Source organism: Rhamphochromis sp. 'chilingali', assembly GCF_963969265.1.
Source record: "Rhamphochromis sp. 'chilingali' genome assembly, chromosome: 5".
Lineage (NCBI taxonomy): Eukaryota > Metazoa > Chordata > Actinopteri > Cichliformes > Cichlidae > Rhamphochromis > Rhamphochromis sp. 'chilingali'.
Window position 1 is genome coordinate 24326565 of NC_137932.1, and position 19028 is coordinate 24345592.

The window sequence follows — 19028 nt, forward strand, 5'->3', positions numbered from 1 at the left end:
TACCACGGCTTCACTAACTCAGATATGAGGCCCACGGCATGCTCTCATCCTGCAGTTTGCTTACTGTTTGGACCTATGAACCAACTGCTCTTGGATGTTCCTGGGTCCATCCCTAATTTTTCATAGAAGAGCTGCCCAGACACTCAGTGATTTTCAAAACACTTCCAAAAACGTATTTAGTCTTGATGGCATTCGTTTCTAGATTAGCAGAATATAATAGAAAATTATCATTTAAATGTATGTTCTATTGTGTGTTTTACTGCATTTCTATTGTTGATTTAGTGATTTTATAGCATGAGTAAAATTTGGTCAGCTGAGGTTATTTTAAATGTGCTATAGAAATAAACTTTGACTTGACTCAGTCTTTAAGTGCTCAGGCTGACGCACCAAGATTGACTTACCTTCCAGAACACAAACCCTGCATGCTGAAAATGACGAGTTGGGACTGCCAGCCCCGTCTCACTAATGTCATAAACCAGTTTGTAAATGAGCCACAGCATAATGTGCATATCTCCCATTCACTGTCTATGTATCCAGGCATGCGTCCGATTCTAGAAAAGAGCGGGCGGTACGGCAGCTCATGCATTCTGGGATATTTGGCTGCACCAAGTCCACTGATGCATGCTCAACAAAACAGGAGGAGCGAGAACACATCTGGGAATTTTGAGCATACTTTAAATTGGAACAGTACTTGATCTGCGGCTGATGATGTATCATAAGTCCACAAGATCGCAAGTACACACAAGTACGCATATTGAGACATAGCCAGTTGTTTGCACAGTGGTAGCAGAGGGAGAGCACATACTGCAACACGCCCATTAAGTATCCAATGCTAAGCAGCAGCACAGATGCTCACTCAAACATTTAGACATGACTTTAGTGACTTAAGGATAAACTTTGCAATTATTGGTCCTGCACTAATGTCCATTTTTCGTAGCTCTGCAGCTACATGAAGGGAAGGATTATGGGAATTCAGCGAGCACAGAGCCCAAAAAGCCAACAGCATGTAGCTCTGCATTGGTAGACTGCTGACTGGTTAAAAGGTTTACTTGAACAGGGAAGAAGAACCACATCGGAGCTCTCCACCAGAGATGGGCAGTAACGCGTTACTTGTGACGCGTTACTGTAATCTGATTACTCTTTTCGAGTAACGAGTAAAGTAAGGGATTACTATTGCAAAAACGGTAATTAGATTACCGTTACTTTCCCGTAGGAACACTGCGTTACTGCGTTACTAAAACCGTGATTTTTTTGCGAGAATGTCTCACGACAGTGACGTAAGCGAGTGCGCCGTTAGTGACAACAGCTGTGTGCAGATCAACAATGGATCACATATCGATTGTGGGAGAGAGTATGAGCGTGCAGCGTTTAAAGTACTGACCTTACTTTGAGTTTGATTCCATAAAAAGTGACAAAAACATTAGCGTCCATCGTGCGTGGGAAGAAAACTTCTTTTTACAGCGAAAAAAACCCCTAAACTTCCAAGCAAGCACCGAGTGCGCTACCACGTAATGGGAAACTCGCAGAGAAAGTCGCGGATTCTTCAACTGACCGCGGCACACCTGCACCAGGGTAAACCTGCGCCTACCGCAGTGCTGCTTAATAGGTGAAAATAGAGCAACAGGACCGCTGAGTCTTTGACTTTATTTACTTTCTGCTGTGTTTTACTTGCATCTATTTGAAAGAGTGAGTGTAAACAAAAAAAATATTTTATTTTATGTGCTGGAATGTGCAGAAAATAGGTTTAAATGTTAAACTAATTTATTCAACGCAGAGAATGTTGCATATAATTACATTTTTGCTTGATGCATAAAGTTAAAAGATTAAAACTGATAAAACAAGTTAAAAAAAAAAGACTTTTCCATTTGATTACATTTTGTATGATGGATTATGTAGAAAAAGTAGAATTGGGCTGAAAGATCTATCGCTTTATCACCTCTTCAGGTTGTAAATCGTGTTTTTAAAAAGTAACTAAGTAACTAAGTAATTAATTACTTTTGAAAATAAGTAATTAGTAAAGTAACGGGATTACTTTTTTGGGGAAGTAATCAGTAATTAGTTACTGATTACTTTTTTCAAGTAACTTGACCAACACTGCTCTCCACGAAGAGGAAAAGGTGCTACATAAAAGATCAAAAAACCTTGCATGAGGAGCACAGACAGCTGCTGCAGTAGAGTTTCACTTGTTTCCAACACTGTGTTTCATTTCAGTGGAAAGAAGTCAGCTGCGCCCCGCTTGTGGCCGAAGGACCAGAGGCAGGACCAAGATGGACACGAGCAGCCCACATTGCCAGTTATTATAAATATTCTCAACACTGCCCCTGCTGACAGAGTAGAGCTATAACATTTAGATGTGTGTGTGCAAAGCTCTGAGTAGCACCATGTGAGACACTTTAGCTCTAACTTTGGTGCAGCCTCGTCAACCTGCACACGACCGAAAGCAGGACCTTAACTCCGAAGCCTCAAACTTCGTGAGACTTTACTTGGAATGGAGCGACTTGGCTAACGCAGCGGCGTAGACCGGGTTGATTTCCTGTCAAGCGGCTGAACGCCTGCGTGAAGTTTTCTTTTCTCCCCGTCAGCACTGCGAGCACTTCAGCGAACATCCCCCGCTCAGTGTCAGACGGTCTGCGGTGTCAGAGAGTTCTGCAACCCCGGCAGAACATTGTGGTTTATTTTAGAGCAGATGATCTAAAAATTGACAAAACCTCCAGCTGAAGTGTGAGCAGGATGTTTCTAATGTCTGGTTAGTTAAGTTTCTTTGCAGTTTGTTTGGTCTTCCTCCCCTCCAGCAGGGCAGCGGCGGAACGATGCCAGAGCTCATTCTGCTAAGGAGGCATGTATGTGTTGAGGAGGAGTGCTAACGAGTCTCAGCCAACGAGGAGGTGAAGCTGCTGCGGGGTGACCTTTGACCCTCAGAGGCACTCTCTTTCAGACTGGGCTGCCTCTGGCGGGGTCGCCGTGCCCCACGCTTGCCGGAAGGCAGCGGTCGAGGTCAGAGCGAGAAACCCAGAGCCTCCGTCCTTTTTCCAACATCGACACCGACCAATCGAAAGGCTGCAGGAGAATGGAGGAGGAGGAGGAGGAAGGACAAATGAGTCTAATTCCTCTTTCTCCGTGTTGGAGAAACAAAGCTTTTCTCAGTGTGTGCCGAAGTTTTCGGCCTACAAGATGTTTCCATTTATTATCCAATAATATCAGGGAGGCGTCTGATTGGCTCTGAATTCCTTCTGAAGCAGCTGCAGATGAGGAACTAACTTCAGCCACGAGAAGAACAAGTCCTGCAGCAGAAGGTTTAGGCCTCATGGAGAAGAAGACATTCAGATGGGTTTTCCAAAATGTTCAAAACAACAATTCTGCCAACTGCAACCAAGTGTCATTTTGAACCCTGTGAGGTCACAAACCCAAGCCCATGTCTTAAAGAAAATGAAACAGGACTCATTTGGAAAGAATTTCATTATTTTTTTGAGGTGTGTCAGTTAAAATGTCAATTTTTTGCCCACTGATTCCTAATATTTGGAAGCACAATTTAAATAAATAATAAATTCCATGTTCTGATTGCAAAGGGTTATCACGAGAACATCCCACATGCTGGACCGCGTTCCAGCTCCAATGCTGTCACCTCCTCAAGACAATGTTTGTCATTCCACCAGGAATATTTTAAGCATCTGATTCACTGAGCTTCACTTAAAATATAGCTGTGTCTATTTTTTAGGCTTGCTGGGCTGCACAGACCAGATGAGGAGGTCAGGAAGCCTGACACAGGACTTACACAGAGAAGCTGGTTTTTTCAAAATAAAAGACTGGGAGCATTGCTAAATCCTTCGATTCGGAGGTGCTTCTTTTGTGATTCAAACTTCTGCGGAGCTCTGGGTTTACTTGCAGGGTTAGCGGCCATCATCGATGTCAAGAGTTTAAAGGGTGCTTACGCCAAATATCGAAAGGACTAGATCAATTTAAGGGACACAAGTGAACAACTTTTCACTGTGGTAACAACATAGTAGTTTTAGTTTAATCTCATTCTTGTGAGCATGTATGAAGAGTTAACCTATCAGCAGCGATGCATACAACAACGCAGCATATTAAAGAGACTGCACGCTGGAATGGAAATACTGGAAACTGAAATTTCAGCAGGTGCAGCCTCAGATTAGCACTTTATAATTGGTTAATATGACCATATGTAACTCCTGCCAGGTTAAGTAATACAAATATAAAAAGACCTATGTACTAAATTCACAGTCAAACATTTGTAATTGACTGGATAATATGCGGCTTGACTTCCTGTCTTCGTCGCTCTGATTTCCTGCTTATGACACGTAAATCAGTCTCAGTGCGTCTCAATTGTTAAAAAGCATCTGGAGGACGGAGGAGATATAATCAAGGAGGCACAAGTGTATCCTCAGAGGGGGAGGTCACCTTTAAGTATATAAATATGCCACAGCATGGCTGGAAAATACAGGAGGACTCTTTAAGCAGCACACGTTTCGTTAAATCACTGTTTTATTTGGGAATATAAAATATCCTATAGGCACATGTAACATTACCTCCAAGCACTACCTGGACTTTTATAATATAAACACTTGGAATTGACCACATCTTGAAGAAAAAGGCATCTTAACCAAAAGGAAACTACTGAATACCCCAACTTACAGTAAATGAGGACTAAGATTTTATTACTTTGTTATAACATTTATGTTATCTGTGTTTTGTTTTTCTCATCTGATTTGGATTGAATCTGATTCATTTTGGTTAATTCTAGGATATTGAAGACTCCTCCTATTGGTGGAGTGTTCCTGGTGGAATTTTCCGCTCTCACCTAAATGGAAGTTTCCTACTGGTAGAGCACCAACTGGAAAATAGTCGGTGTGTTCATGGAGTCCGTTTTCTTCCAGGTGTGTGTGTGTGTGTGTGTGTGTGTGTGTGTGTGTGTGTGTGTGTGTGTGTGTGTGTGTCTAAACAAGTCAGAGTTTTAGGTTGAGTATAATGATGCCATGAGCTTAAGGAAATATAATTTCACATAAAAAGAGAGTGCCTTGGAGATTTTTGATTATTTAGCTTATATTTGTCCCTTCCAAAAAGCTGTTGCTCCATCTGAGACAAAGATTTAGTTGGGCTACTTAGCTGGTTTAAAATGAGGCTCTGAAAGAAGGATGCCTCATTAAGTTAAATGCCTGTTGCTTTACTCCTCTGCTCCTCTCTGGTGGACCACAGGAAGGCTAAGATGTGAGGAGATTAACTGAGAATGTACATTTTAAGCAATAAAGGGAGACAGTGCTGCCCTTCCTCCTTGTCAGCTGTTAGTTCTACAGATGTCTTCCTTTCATTATTTATGCTCCTATTTAGGATTCCGGTTTCTTTTACAATAATGGCTCAATTGTTTTGAAAGGTGATGTCTGTCTCTGCAGTGTCCAAGTCTTTAAAGATAAATACTGTTTTATACATGTTTTTAATCAGGTTCGTGTGTTTTTGTGCTTGTGAGCTTTACAAGTGGCCTTTAATGTTATTATGCTTCTATCAATGATGTTCTTTTGTCTTCTTCATCTTTGCTTTTCTTTTACCCTTTATAAATGCCACCAACCTGCATATTAAACTGAGCCTGCATGACTAAGCGTTCAATTTAATTAACATGTCCTTTTTTAAATAAAAAAAACTTCTTAATGCACAGTGTCCCTTTCAGTCTCTAGGAGGTTTCGTGTTTGCCCTCAGCAGTATGTCAGAGTTTCCTCTGAGGGGAATTTACCTGCTGCTAATGTAGTGAAGGTGTTTTTCACAATAAAACTTTATTTTAGAAAACTAAAATAAATGTACATCTTCAGTCCAGGAAACAAGGATTACTCTGATAAGCTGCCCATAAGGAGAGTTAATACTGTATAATGTAATAATGATTACTGGTTTGTCAGACTGGGAGTAGACATCTCCCAGTTTAATTTTGTGACAGAGAAACAGGATTTTCAGGATTCAGACGCTGATCTCAAACCCCTTCGTTCTCATTTCAGTTTCACTGTAATAAACTTTACTTACATATGATTTGAAAACAATATTCCCCAAGCACTGGCGTGTTTGGGACGATGTTCATCAAAATGTGTCAATCAGCTCGCGAGGAGATCCTTAAATAAACCCCAAATCCTCAGGAGCCCTTTGTCTGTGTTCGAATGATAACCTGGAGCGCCTCCTGCTGGAAGGCTGCGGGGATTACAACGAGACAGAATAAACTAAAAACATCGTCCAAGTTTCTCATCAACATGTCTCCATCTCCTTGACCTTTTTGAGCTCACCTGATTTCCTCAACTTCTTAGACTCAAGAACTGTCTTCTCACTTCTTGCTACTTCACAGGAAACAACAGGTGAAACTTAAAATCTTTATTCAGACCCAAAACAAATCGAAATTTACATTCAACACAAAAAAAAAAGAAAAAGGATGAGCGTGCAGACTCTCTGCAACCTTCAAGCTTCGGTACAGTCACAACTGACACGGACAAGAAACAAACCTCTCAAAGGTTTGTTTCAAAGCTAAAGAACCAGAAAAAGAGCATTAAACAGTCCTGCAGCAGATTTCTTTAAAGGTGCTCGTCTTTTTCTTTGTGCTCTGGTTGCAGAGGCTTCGCCGCTCCTTCTCTTGACAGCCTGTCGGCCTCCTCGTTGCCTCTGTAGCCGGCGTGACCTGGAATGTGCATCTGGAGGAGGACCAGAAGGGCAGACAAGTAAGTATAAAAACATGAAAATAACAACTAATAATCAATCACTTGGACGCTTACTGAGCATTAAACAAATGATTGGATATGGCTGTACTATGCAGCACTAAGACTGTTTACTACTGCGGCCTGTAATGCAGTCACAGTAAAATGATCACTTCAAATTATTGCTGCCAAATCATGGGGTGCTCATCACGGGTTGCATTTAAATCATTAAGACCTGCAAATGACCAGAAGATTTTTCATTACATCCTGATACGTACGACCTTCAAACAGGCGGTTTTTACCATTACCGGTTCATCCATCAGATAAGGCATTAACAATACTGCTGATGCTTTTCTCTGACTGTTACTTTTAAATTGAACCTGTCACACCGTTTCCAGATCAGACTACTTTCTGCACATCAAAACAATCCACCAGAAGTGAAGAGAACAATGTAATAATGAGCTCATCATTTTAAGTTAAATTTTCCAAGCAGAAAATGCTGAATTTCTCTGGCTTCACCTTCAAAAATCTGAATATTCACCTTTTTTGGGCCTAATTTGGACTGAGGGGGTTTAATTCTTCCCTCACGATAATCTGAACCCTTTCGTAATATCTTTCTGGCATTCACGATTTATTTGTGGACCCTTATTTTAACGTATATTTTACATTTTTAAGCATTCGAATAATTGAATCAGAAATTAAGTGACAATCAACCTTGTGCCAGCCTGACTTCGTACAATTAAAATAAAAACACAGATGATCCCGCAGCAAGAGGAATAAAATTACTTTTTTTTTTTAACCAAAGAACAGAAAGGTGACGCAGTGCAGGAACCTTTTACACATTTGTGAGACTAGTCTGAATAAAATGTTGTTGTTTATTCAACATTTATGCAAATTAGCACATTTAATTAGTACTAATGAAAGAAACATTAGCATATTTTAGTATCAAATGTGTACTTGTCGAACACTTAGTCTTATTAACAAACCAGGGAGTTTCTATCATTTAACATTTTTATCATTCAGAGCTGATTAAAAGAATAAAAATTTACGATATTTTTCTGAATTAAGACTAATGTGCAAACAAAATGAAACAGGAACGCTGAACCTGTCTTCAGCCGAATGCTCAGATTTTTCTTTTTTGAAGACGTTTGAAATAGCAAAATTATTTGGATATGTAACACTTCATCTGCTTATCAAAAGCATAAGATTTCAGAAAACAAAAAACAAAACATAATCATCTTAATCCAAGTAATCCACTGAAACTGTCCCTTTGATATATACAGTTTTAGCCTCTGAGGAAAGCTGTTCGGCTGCTTGCTCTGTCTGACTGTACTGAGCCCTCCGTGCCCCCTTGTGGCCATTTTTCAGGCCATGGACAGATTTATCACCTCCCCAGCAGGGGGCGGTTGACTGCAAAAAGACTCCTGCGGTAAATGTAAAAACATTGTTTACTTCTGACCTGCATGAATCTAAAGACCCCGTCCGCAAAGAAACACTGATACTTACCCAGACCACCTCCACCTGTCCATTCAGCCTGTCCAGTTTCACAAAGTCGTCTTTGTTGGTAATCTGACCTCCAGATTTCAACCTCCAGCCATTCAGCTTCCAGTTCTTCACCCAGCTGGTCACACCTGCATGAAGGAAAAAGAAAAGAAAAACCTTTACCCATTCAGTGGGAAATTCAAAAGCTGAAATCTGAGTGGTAATGCAACATGACTGCAGCATGACTCGAGTTTGTGACTCACCGTTTATCGTAAACTTGCTGTCAGTGTATAAAACGAGTTTCTTGATGTTATTCTGTTTGGCCTGTTCCAGCGCTCTGCAGGCCGCCTGGTGCAGCGAGAGCAGAGACGACAGTTAGTTATGCTTTAAAGCTTGTAGAGAAAAATCCAAGCATAAAATAACAAACAGGCATTTACAGGCCTGCGTCTTGCTATTCTTTCCAATAAATAGGTACATTTACATATCTGCTCCCTCAGGAAACTTTTCAGAAGTTGAGTTTAAAACCTTCATTCTCATGGTGCCATTTTTAGTTTTGTTCCCTCTATGACCATCAGGTGGCGCTTCTTTGTATTTGCTGTACATTTAATAAGCCTCTTTACATGCTGGCCCTCAGTAGTTTAAACTGGTTAAAATTGCCTCAGCCTCTCCTCTCTTTAACCCTAGCACACTAACATGCAGTTTTATAACACTATCACTAATGTCAGGTAGATTTTACCCGACACCCAAAAAAAAAAAAAAAAAACATACTTCCCATTAAAATATATTAAAGCACAACAATAAGTGGCAAATTGAAGTGCTCTTCTTTTATTTCTCTCTACACAACATCTCACAAAAGGAAAAAAGGGTGTCATGGTGGTCCCTTTAAAAAGATTCTAAAGCAACAGAATGAAAATCACCCCATGTTAGTGTTAAAAATTTAAAAAGTACTGTTTAAGTGCAGCCCTGCAGAGTTAACACTGAGCATTAAACTGGACTTTTAAGACAGAAACTCTCATGCTGAGATGTAAATCTTACTTGTATCTCTGCGCGCTGGTTGGTCTGCCTTCCCTGCAGCCTCTCTGCAACATTTCTATAAAGCCAGAGGCAACAAAATGTGAGAAACCGATGCATCCATTTATGCAATTAAGACTTTCACTATGGAGGTTTAGACTGAGCAGATTTTAGGAACTGTTTAAAACATGCTCGTTGTAGCACGTGCACATATTCTCACAGTGGGTTGTTGCATCCCCAGTACACCCCGATGCCCCCCCGTGCGCCGCTCTGTCCGTTTCTTGAGCAGCAGCCATCGGTGTAAACGACCACAGCGTCACCTGTACGGAGAACGCAGAACAGTTCAGACTGGAGTTCAAGTTTTATTGCTTCCATTTTCTACATTTTATATTTAAATATTTCTGTATGTAGTAAATGACATGATTTTGTCCCCATAACATGTTGAATGGAGTTGAGCTCTAATATTAAATCTTGCACATCTCACCCATGTACGTGAATCCGTCCGAGCTCTCTGATGACGAGTTTTGTGATGTCGAGCTTTCTGATGGCTTAACTCGTTTGGGCTGGTGCCCCGCCTCCTCCTCCGAGTGACATCTCTTTTTGCCAAGAGGGATGTACTCGAGCGGCTCCGGGCCTCGTTTAGGAAGCAGAGTGACATCAGACTCCACGCTCTGAGTTACTGAAAGCCACAAACACAAGAAGTTCATCAAGAACAGTGTGCAGCAAGTACCTGATTCTCCACTTAAAATCACCTGTGAGCTTTGTGTGAATCCAGACCTGCATGCTGTATTACCACCTCAAACAGACACAGTGGCTGGGTTAACCCTCTACTGCATAGCGTTGCCCTGAGGCAACAAACCACATTTTCATGCCTCACACAAATAAATGTATATAAAAGAAAAACTTGCATGTGCATGAATATGTTAAGAAGCATATTTGATTGTTTGTTCTACTTTTCAATTACAGGACATGGATGTAAAAACCTTTTATGGAAGGAAACCAAGGGGATGTGCACTTTCTGTCCTCAGAAAGTGAGGACAGTGAGCTTTCAGGGAGTGACAGTGAAGTAGAGGAGTGGATCCCTGAATCAGGTTTGAGGGACACTTAGGAGCTCAGGGGTCAGTTGGTAAAGTAACTGTGTGTGTGTGTGTGTGTGTGTGTGTGTGTGTGTGTGTGTGTGTGTGTGTGTGTGTGTGTGTGTGTGTGTGTGTGTGTCTTACTGTTGTGGGAACACAAATTTGTTTACACTCATATTGTGAGGTCTAGCCTACTTTATGGGGACAATTGCAAGGTAAATCATTCAATTTTAGGGTGAAGGCTTGAGTCGGGGTTAGAGTTAGGTTCAGGCAGGGACTTGTGATGGGTAGGGTCAGGATAAGTCTCCAGGAAATGAATGCAAGTTAATGTAATATCCCTAAAAGTGATGGAAACACAACGTGTGTGTGTGTGTGTGTGTGTGTGTGTGTGTGTGTGTGTGTACGCATGGGGTTAGGGTCAAATGTTGGATGTATTTTGGTGTTTTATTGTTCTGTGAAATGTTTACATAGTTTTTTTATTGTTGTTTATTTATTTGTTCATCCTGGTTGTACTAATAAAACGTATTATAGAATAACTTGTTATTTGACTACCCTTAACGCACAGTGTTGCCTTGAAATAACAAACCAATATCTGTTTTTTTTGTTTTGTTTTGTTGTTTTTTTTTTTTTTTTGGGGGGGGGGGGTCAAATTTTATGATTGATATATTATAAGGGACCCTAAAGCTCCCCCAGAAATATTTTTTTCCCCAAAAAATAAAAAGTCATGCAGTAGAGGGTTTTAACATATTCTTGGATTCCAAACTGACGGCCACTTCCAAACCAAGATGCTCCGAGTTCAGCCTCAATCCCAGCTCCAAGTAATTATAGTTTCTCGTGTGTATTTGAAGAGTATAAAATTAGAAAATATTCACCTTTCTTCACGTCTGGAACTGCAGAAGGCTCGATCCCTCTGACGAATGCCCAGGCATCTCGCTCTGAGGCAAACTTCTTAAAGGAGGCGGACGGAAATTTGTCCACTTGGCTCTTACACTCGTCCCTAAATGACAAAAAAATAAAAAGTAAAAAATCAGGAGAATAAAAACCTTGAGATGTCTTCATTCTCCCCTCCGGACACTTTAATGATACACCTTTTCAACTGCAACTCAATCCATTCAGGCACAGACATGGTCAAGATGACCCACTGACGTTCAAACTGAGCCACTGGAGTGAGGAAGAAAGAGAATTTAAGTGGCACTGAACATGGCAGTGATTGTTGGTGGCAGACACACTGGCCTGAATATTTCAGAAACTAGTGATTTCTGAATTTCCAGCATGAAAATGAAATGAGAGAAAATATCTAGGACAGACTCCAATCCGGCCCAGTGGGCAGCTGTGGAGGATGACTTTAACTGTGTTTTAACTTTTGACTGTTTCCTATCATTTACGGTACATTAAACTAATTAAGTAACAGAAAAACAATAACAAAAATGTTCCCTTCTTGTAACAATAGGTCCAAAGTTTATTTTCTCAAAGATTAAATGTGTAGTTAAACTTCTGTGCACTAACAGAAGGTGGAGTTTCACTGGTCTGGTACTGGCGTGTTGTTTATTTTATATGTATTTATTTGTAATATAAACAAACCAAAGACATACTACATTATGTAAGAATAAATCAATTTTAGGCCCTCCTACTCACAAATGAGCCACATTAATGGCGGAAATACATTTAACAGTTTGAAGGCTAACCACCTGAAAAACGGAGAAAACGAAGCAGTGTATGTTATGCTTCCATGCCGAATTAAAGTGTGGGATGTACTGACAGGGAAACATTGATATGATCTTAAACCCGCTGGGTTGTTTTACTGTAGCTCAAGGAGAAAAAGAAATCTTCGTGCATCTGAACGGAAGCTGGCATCCACTCACTCTCACTGAAAGAACATGCACTTTGAATAGCCAATAACATTGATTTTCTTAAAAACAAATGTGCAGGCATTGAGTTGTGTCCGGCCTCACCATGAAGTGTAGACTCCCGTTTTGTGTCCTTTCCTAACTGCGTAGAAAAACTTCCCTTTCGCCATGTCGTCAGCAGCGCTACAAAAGGTCCTGCATGCAACTCTGAAAAGACCAGTCAGCCTAAACATCACTGTCTGCCAACACACTGCACGGGGACAAAGGTGGCTAGCATCGTGATATTAACTCGGATACATTCAAATATCAATAGATTTGAGTAGGGAAGGCGTGGTTTGACATAAAATCTTGAAATATGGGACCAAATTAGCAGCCAGGTGTACAGATGTCCGGGAAAGCTAAACCCGAAAAAGCCCAAAAAAGTATTCCATATATATTTAACACCAGTCTAATAAGTCTTGCAGTCATCTTAGTTTCTTCATTGGCCGTATATCCCTATCTGAAAATGTTGCAGTAAACAAAATCGAACAAAAATCAGTCTAAACGCACAGCAATAATCTGCCTGCAGTTTCCCCGACTGTTTTCTACTACACTCACGCGATAGTTCTTATCACTTCAAGCGTTTCTACAATTCTCGCGATAGAAAAAAAGGTCGCTCCCGATTGGATTAATCCAACTCTCGCGATGTTCCGGCCTCTTCCTTGGCCGTCGTTGACAGAGGTTAGTCGTGCCATTTTACTCTGGACTAGCTTTTCTGTTTTAAAATGTACTTTAAATGTATTTAATGGCAAGGTTTACACACAGTAGGGCAAGTGAATCCTGTGATAGCTTAGATTATGTGATTTGCAGTATCGGATGGCTCATCTTAATGTCTAAATAAGACATAGTAGAGGGGCTCTGCTCAATGAGTTCGGCAAGCGAGTAGCGGCTAGCAACAGGCCGTGCATGTGTTCAGTTAGCCGTCACAAAACCGAAGGAAAAAGAGCTTAAGTTAATTTTCAGGGTCGGATGTTAAGTTCTTTTAATTGTGACTCAAGTAGTTAATATGTATGTGCCGTTTTATGTCCATTGGGCTGTTATATCAATCTCCTGTGCTATTGTGGTGTAGCCCGGTTAGCTCAGAGGTGTTACGCCTGGAGGTTAGCGGTGCTCTGGGCTTTCAATAAAGGGTGGATATTAAATATGTTCGGATGCCGGTGGGTCTAACCTAAATGTTTTTATTTCTCCGTGCAGAGACAAAGGCCATGTTCAGTACCAGCGCCAAAATAGTGAAGCCTAATGGCGAGAAGCCAGACGAGTTTGAGTCTGGGATCTCTCAGGTAAGAAAGTCGGCATCACAGATCCATGTATTATTGAAGCTTCAGTCCAGCTGAATGAGTAACTGTGGGGGCCGTTGGGGAGAAAACTGTAAAGGGCATCATGAATAAATATGGTGTAAGAGAACTATATGATTTATTGGTCAGCCATTACATAACTGCACTATCTGTTAATATGAGGCCAATTTTATGTCAGATTACATTTTTAAAAAAGGTACTGATTTTTTTTTGTGTACAGGGGTTCATGTACAGTATCAGAACTCTCTTGTCTCCAAGTGACTATTTAAACAAGAATTGTACTGTTGGAGGAATGTAAGGCTGTGTGTGATTGAGTCTTTAATGTGATTTAATTATGACTGACATTAAAGTCTCAGCTGCTGGTTCTTCTCAATCCTGTAAGGCTGAGTGTTTCATTAGGACAGCCCTGTTTGGTGGTTTTGTCCGCTTACTGGTTGGTGGACTGATGGGGTGATGCGGCCTTAAAATTATATCATATTTCTTGAAGTGTCTGGTGAATAAAGTACCAGCAGCACCAGCATTGCAGTGCAATAGTGGTGATACATTTTAAGTTCAGTAAGCAAAAAAAGTAACCCAGGTCATGTTTTCTCTTTCAAAAAAAGAAAAGGCAAGTAAAATAATGCACCTGTGAGTGCTATGTTGAGCTTCAGCAGCTGAAGCTCAACATAGTTCTGTTCCACACTGTCGGACAGAAAGCTGTACCCCTGGCTTAACTGATTAGTTTAACAATAACTGAAGTGATGTTTTAACCCTGCTCACCAGGCGGCTGTGGTATTTCTCATCTAGTGTTCCCTAAAGCTTACCTGGTTGCTCTCATGGCGATCAGTCAGCTGTCTCAGATTCTAACTCTGCTGTCTTGGACAGCAGCTGGTGATGGAAGTCTTTCCCCTTGCTGTGGAGAGATCCTGTAACTTGGAAGGTGATGTAATCCTGAACCTTCAGCAGCTGAAGCTCACTGAGGCTCAAGAGCATAACCGTCACCAGTTGGAGTCCAAGATGGTGGAGTTGTTAGTCTGTCTTCAGGATGAAGAACCTACTGGTGCAGCAGCTGATAATTGAGTCTCCCAAAATAACTTTCAGTTTTTTTATAATGTATTTTAAAAAGGGATGGTTTTGTTTCTTTTAATGACCACATGGAAAATCTGCCACCAGTGGGATTGGGCTCTCCTTTAGAGAGAAGCAGAAATATGAAGCTAATAGAAAACGTTTGAGCTAGTCAGGATGAGTGATGTGGTTGTGCTTGCTTTACTCATTTGACTGGTCTTTCCACAGGCTCTGCTCGAGCTGGAGATGAACTCTGACCTGAAGGCTCAGCTGAGAGAACTGAACATCACTGCAGCAAAGGTGAGAGTTCACATGAACCTGTGTGCATGAGCTTCGTGTCATTGAATTATTTACATAACTGATACATAGATTTTGTTTTAACAAGCCTGTTGCTGTGTTTGCTGCTTTTCACTGACTCAAAATCAAGCTTTAATTTATCTTTATGCTACGTTTTAAATCTAATCCGACGTGGACATCCAGAGAGTTGCTCTCCTGGCTCTGTCCTGGTGGCGTATGGGAGCGTAGCTCTGAGCTGAGACGTACAGTCCCGTTCCACAACGTTGGAGAGAAAGCTCTGTCCCCGGCTGCTGGCCGGTGAGGACGAGCGTCCTGCATATTCCTACATCTTCCCAGAGTCCTTTAGGGCCATTACTGGGGAGCTAAACCATGCAGTGCACACTTTTTGATACGTACTGGTGTTATAAGTCGTCGTGTTTTACTAAAATTCTTTCGTACTAACCTAGAGTTCAATGCATGTTCCTCTGAGTTTTAACAGCCACAGATTTACGAAACATTAAGACAATTTCCTTCAATGATCCAAAGCTGGGATTTGGGCACCTCGTGGAGAGCTCCTGCCCTGCCCAGGTGGCGTCACATCACACTTCAGAGCCCCTGTGCTCTTAAATGACTGCTGTTTTATTCTTTTCAGGAAATCGAGGTTGGTGGAAACAGGAAAGCCATCATCATCTTCGTTCCTGTCCCTCAGCTGAAGTCCTTCCAGAAGATTCAGGTGCGCCTGGTGAGGGAGCTGGAGAAGAAGTTCAGTGGAAAGCACGTGGTCTTCATTGCACAGGTGAGGATACCATCGCTGTGACTGTCAGTTTGATTACTTACTTGATATCCAGAAATATTACGTTTTGCTTTCAAGCTGGATGCCTGGAAAACATTACTTAAAATGCATAACCCTGTTAAGAACAGGCGTGAGCTCAGGTATGTGTCCGTGTGTTGCGGTGATTCTTTTATCCGACATGGACATCCAGAGAGTTGCTCTCCTGGCTCTGTCCTGGTGGCGTATGGGAGCGTAGCTCTGAGCTGAGACGTACAGTCCCGTTCCACAATGTCGGACAGAAAGCTCTGTCCCCGGCTGCCGGCCGGTGAGGATGAGCGTCCTGCATATTCCTACATCTTCCCAGAGTCCTTTGGGGCCATTACTGGGGAGCTAAACCATGCAGTGCACATCTTTTCAAATCAGGGTTCAACTTATAGGCTGATAATGAAATAAAACCTCTTTATGTAAGCAAGAATATCAGCCTGAACCTGATTGTTACCTTCATGCTGCTCTGTAGTTGCTTTTGTTTGCCCAATTCCTCGTTGGAGATTAATTGAACAATTTCTGACTTTCAGAGGAGAATTCTGCCCAAACCCACCAGGAAAAGCCGCACGAAGAATAAGCAGAAGCGTCCCAGGAGGTGAGTGCCGAGAGTTGGCTTTAAAATCTGATCACAGATTTCTGCGGCTGACTCGCAAGAGTGGGTCAATGTGTTAAAGTGGATCTGGAGTCTTTAATGTTAGAAACTTTCCAGCTCTGACAATGATTCAAGTGAAAGAACGGAGGGAAGATGGTGCAGTGATGAGCATTTCCACTAATACTCTTGAGCCTTTTTTTTTTTTTTTGAGCTCATACAAAAACACTATAATGAACTTTAGCTGGCAACATTTACACTGTGCTTAGTTTACTTTCATTTTTCTGAACTTCAGTGTTCTCTCGGTTTGTAAAGTGTTCGATCTTCTGTCACCTTCTCAGACCCCTTTTATCAGTCCAGCGTCGGGTAGCCTGGTGGTGGTTACTTGCGATCTACCACCACCTTGTGGAGGTACTGTTGCAATGCATGCTACCAGATGCATGTGATGAAAATTAATAGTTCTTGTGATATTAATTTTCATCACATGACGTTAATGCATCTGCAGTGCTCTCTTTAAGCTTTAGAAATTGCTTTGTGTATAAATGATTTTTAAAAGATGTATGTTAATACTGTGTTGAAGCATCTTTTTTCAGGTAACACCCTTAAGATTTATTTCTGTCCTTCAAAATAAAAGAGATTGTGAGGATAACTGTAAACTTAAATCTACAAATGTGTTTCTAAAAAAACGGGAGAAAGGTTTATTAACTGGACAGAATGATGCTATAAACCCATTTGTAAATCTAATCCGACGTGGACATCCAGAGAGTTTCTCTCCTGGCTCTGTCCTGGTGGCGTATGGGAGCGTAGCTCTGAGCTGAGACGTACAGTCCCGTTCCACAACGTTGGAGAGAAAGCTCTGTCCCCGGCTGCTGGCCGGTGAGGACGAGCGTCCTGCATATTCCTACATCTTCCCAGAGTCCTTTGGGGCCATTACTGGGGAGCTAAACCATGCAGTGCACAGACTGATCATTAATAGAAACCAAAGAAGGTGTGACTGAATGTTTTTATTTTCTGTGAAGAGAGTCCCGGTTTTTGCTGAAAGTTGGATGTTTGAAAGGGCGCTGCAGGTGCTTTGGAAGGAAAACTTTACTGATGTGATTATTGGTCCCCGGTTTATCCGAGCTAAATCTTTCAACCGTTTGGTAAAACACAGTAATCCGAAGTTCAGCTCGGACCAGGCTGACTAAAACTCTCAGTAAGATTTATTTAGAGGAAGTGAAACTCATTAGGGTACTATAGCGGTGCCCGTTGCTTCTGTAAGTCATAGTCTGCCACCCCTCCAGTCTGCTTGAGGTGGCGGCTGTCTAGGCTGGCATCCTGTTGATCGGCCTGTGGTTGTCGTGCAGGTCTGCAGCCACACATAGTGCAGTGGAGGCAGGCCTGCAGGGACCCATGGCTGCCCTTGGGAGACAAGCTTTGTAATCAACACCAAGCCTCAGGTGTTGACCTTCAGGGCCTCACTCCCAAGATTATTGCTGTAACATAAAACTGTTATCGGGGAAAATGTTTTACTTTAATGAAATGAAATAAAAACCGGACTTGAGGAGGAAGAAATGTCTTGTTGCTCGAAGTTATTAACACGAGCAGGATGTCAGCATGATTAAGTGTTTCTGCCCACGATAAATACCCCACCAGGGTAGAGAAGTAATAAAAGCTCAAGTAGAACCTAAAGCTTTCAACCAATAAGAACCAAACTGAACTGAAGCACGGAAACTCGCTGTGGACACACACTGAAACTAAACGGAGTTGGAAATGAAGCATTGATGACCTTTTTTCTTTCCCCCAATTCTACAGCCGCACTCTGACCGCGGTCCATGACGCCATCTTGGAGGACCTGGTGTTCCCCAGTGAGATCGTGGGTAAGAGGATCAGAGTGAAACTGGACAGCAGCAGGCTCATCAAGGTCCACCTGGACAAGGCTCAGCAGAACAACGTCGAACACAAAGTGAGTTTTAAAGCAGCGGAGGCGTCTGCATGTTCAGGAAACACGAATAACGATGCTTTCAAGTGTCAGTCTTTAACGTATTAATCAGTGGAAGGATTGTTTGGTGTGGAAAAAGTCACGTTGTCACACCAAACACCTCCCAAAAACGGGATTTATTACAAGGATAAGACGGAGCACGTGTCCCTCGGTTAAATTTCTGGAGATGTTTTAAGTCTGAAACCTTTTTGTTCCGACGTGGACATCCAGAGAGTTGCTCTCCTGGCTCTGTCCTGGTGGCGTATGGGAGCGTAGCTCTGAGCTGAGACGTACAGTCCCGTTCCACAATGTCGGACAGAAAGCTCTGTCCCCGGCTGCTGGCCGGTGAGGACGAGCGTCCTGCATATTCCTACATCTTCCCAGAGTCCTTTGGGGCCATTACTGGGGAGCTAAACCATGCAGTGCACAGACTGATCATAAACAGAAATTGAATTTATGGCTTAACTTGTCCTTTACTTTGAGTTTTATGCACAGATCAAAGTCCAATCCAAAATCCAAGGGTTGTATTAAGTACAACATACTGGCATAAAAAATAGACCTGTTTAAATCCTTCAGCTGCAGACAGGAGTTTGTCCTGCAGCCTTGGTTGTTGCTGTTTTGTTTTTTTTATATCATGTAAAGAAAAAGTGGCGATGGTAAATAAGAGGCAGGTTAAGTTAAACTAACGTTGATTTTATTCTTTCCTGATTCAGGTGGAGACCTTCTCTGGTGTCTACAAGAAGCTCACAGGCAAAGACGTCGTGTTTGAATTCCCAGAATTCCAGCTGTAAATGCAGATGACAAAATAAAATTTGTTTACTGTCACTACTGTTGCAGGTTGTGGTCTTTGATTTCCTTCTCAGAGGGCACGTTGGAGACCAGCGGAGCACTATTAAGCTTTTCAAACGATATGTC

The 19028-nt window shown here is 41.8% G+C and overlaps 2 protein-coding genes across 2 annotated transcripts; one reads left to right on the plus strand and one right to left on the minus strand.

Annotated features, from left to right (window-relative positions):
- Window positions 1-6326: 6326 nt before the first annotated feature.
- rnaseh1 (ribonuclease H1) lies at window positions 6327-12675 on the minus strand. The gene is made up of 8 exons (XM_080882525.1): window positions 12199-12675; window positions 11119-11243; window positions 9655-9849; window positions 9391-9490; window positions 9195-9249; window positions 8423-8507; window positions 8184-8308; window positions 6327-6674 (listed from the first exon to the last, which is right to left on the minus strand). The coding sequence occupies exons 1-8, from the start codon at window positions 12324-12326 to the stop codon at window positions 6558-6560; spliced, it is 930 nt and encodes a 309-aa protein (XP_080738651.1). The 5' UTR covers window positions 12327-12675; the 3' UTR covers window positions 6327-6557.
- A 76-nt stretch (window positions 12676-12751) lies between these two features.
- On the plus strand, window positions 12752-18938 carry rps7 (ribosomal protein S7). Its single transcript, XM_080882526.1, has 7 exons — window positions 12752-12813; window positions 13327-13412; window positions 14700-14771; window positions 15400-15543; window positions 16095-16159; window positions 17948-18098; window positions 18827-18938. Exons 2-7 carry the CDS (start codon window positions 13338-13340, stop codon window positions 18902-18904), a joined length of 585 nt encoding a protein of 194 aa, XP_080738652.1. The 5' UTR covers window positions 12752-12813; window positions 13327-13337; the 3' UTR covers window positions 18905-18938.
- Window positions 18939-19028: the final 90 nt, after the last annotated feature.

Coding starts and splice junctions, on each gene's coding strand:
- rnaseh1 (XM_080882525.1), bottom strand. CDS start 12,326: ATGTTTAGGCTGACTGGTCTTTTCAGAGTTGCATGCAGGACCTTTTGT. Junction 9,850..11,118: donor AGTTCCAGACGTGAAGAAAG/GTGAATATTTTC, acceptor TGTGGCTTTCAG/TAACTCAGAGCGTGGAGTCT. Junction 8,508..9,194: donor ACCAGCGCGCAGAGATACAA/GTAAGATTTACA, acceptor TCGCTGCACCAG/GCGGCCTGCAGAGCGCTGGA.
- rps7 (XM_080882526.1), top strand. CDS start 13,338: ATGTTCAGTACCAGCGCCAAAATAGTGAAGCCTAATGGCGAGAAGCCA. Junction 13,413..14,699: donor TTGAGTCTGGGATCTCTCAG/GTAAGAAAGTCG, acceptor GTCTTTCCACAG/GCTCTGCTCGAGCTGGAGAT. Junction 15,544..16,094: donor ACGTGGTCTTCATTGCACAG/GTGAGGATACCA, acceptor TCTGACTTTCAG/AGGAGAATTCTGCCCAAACC.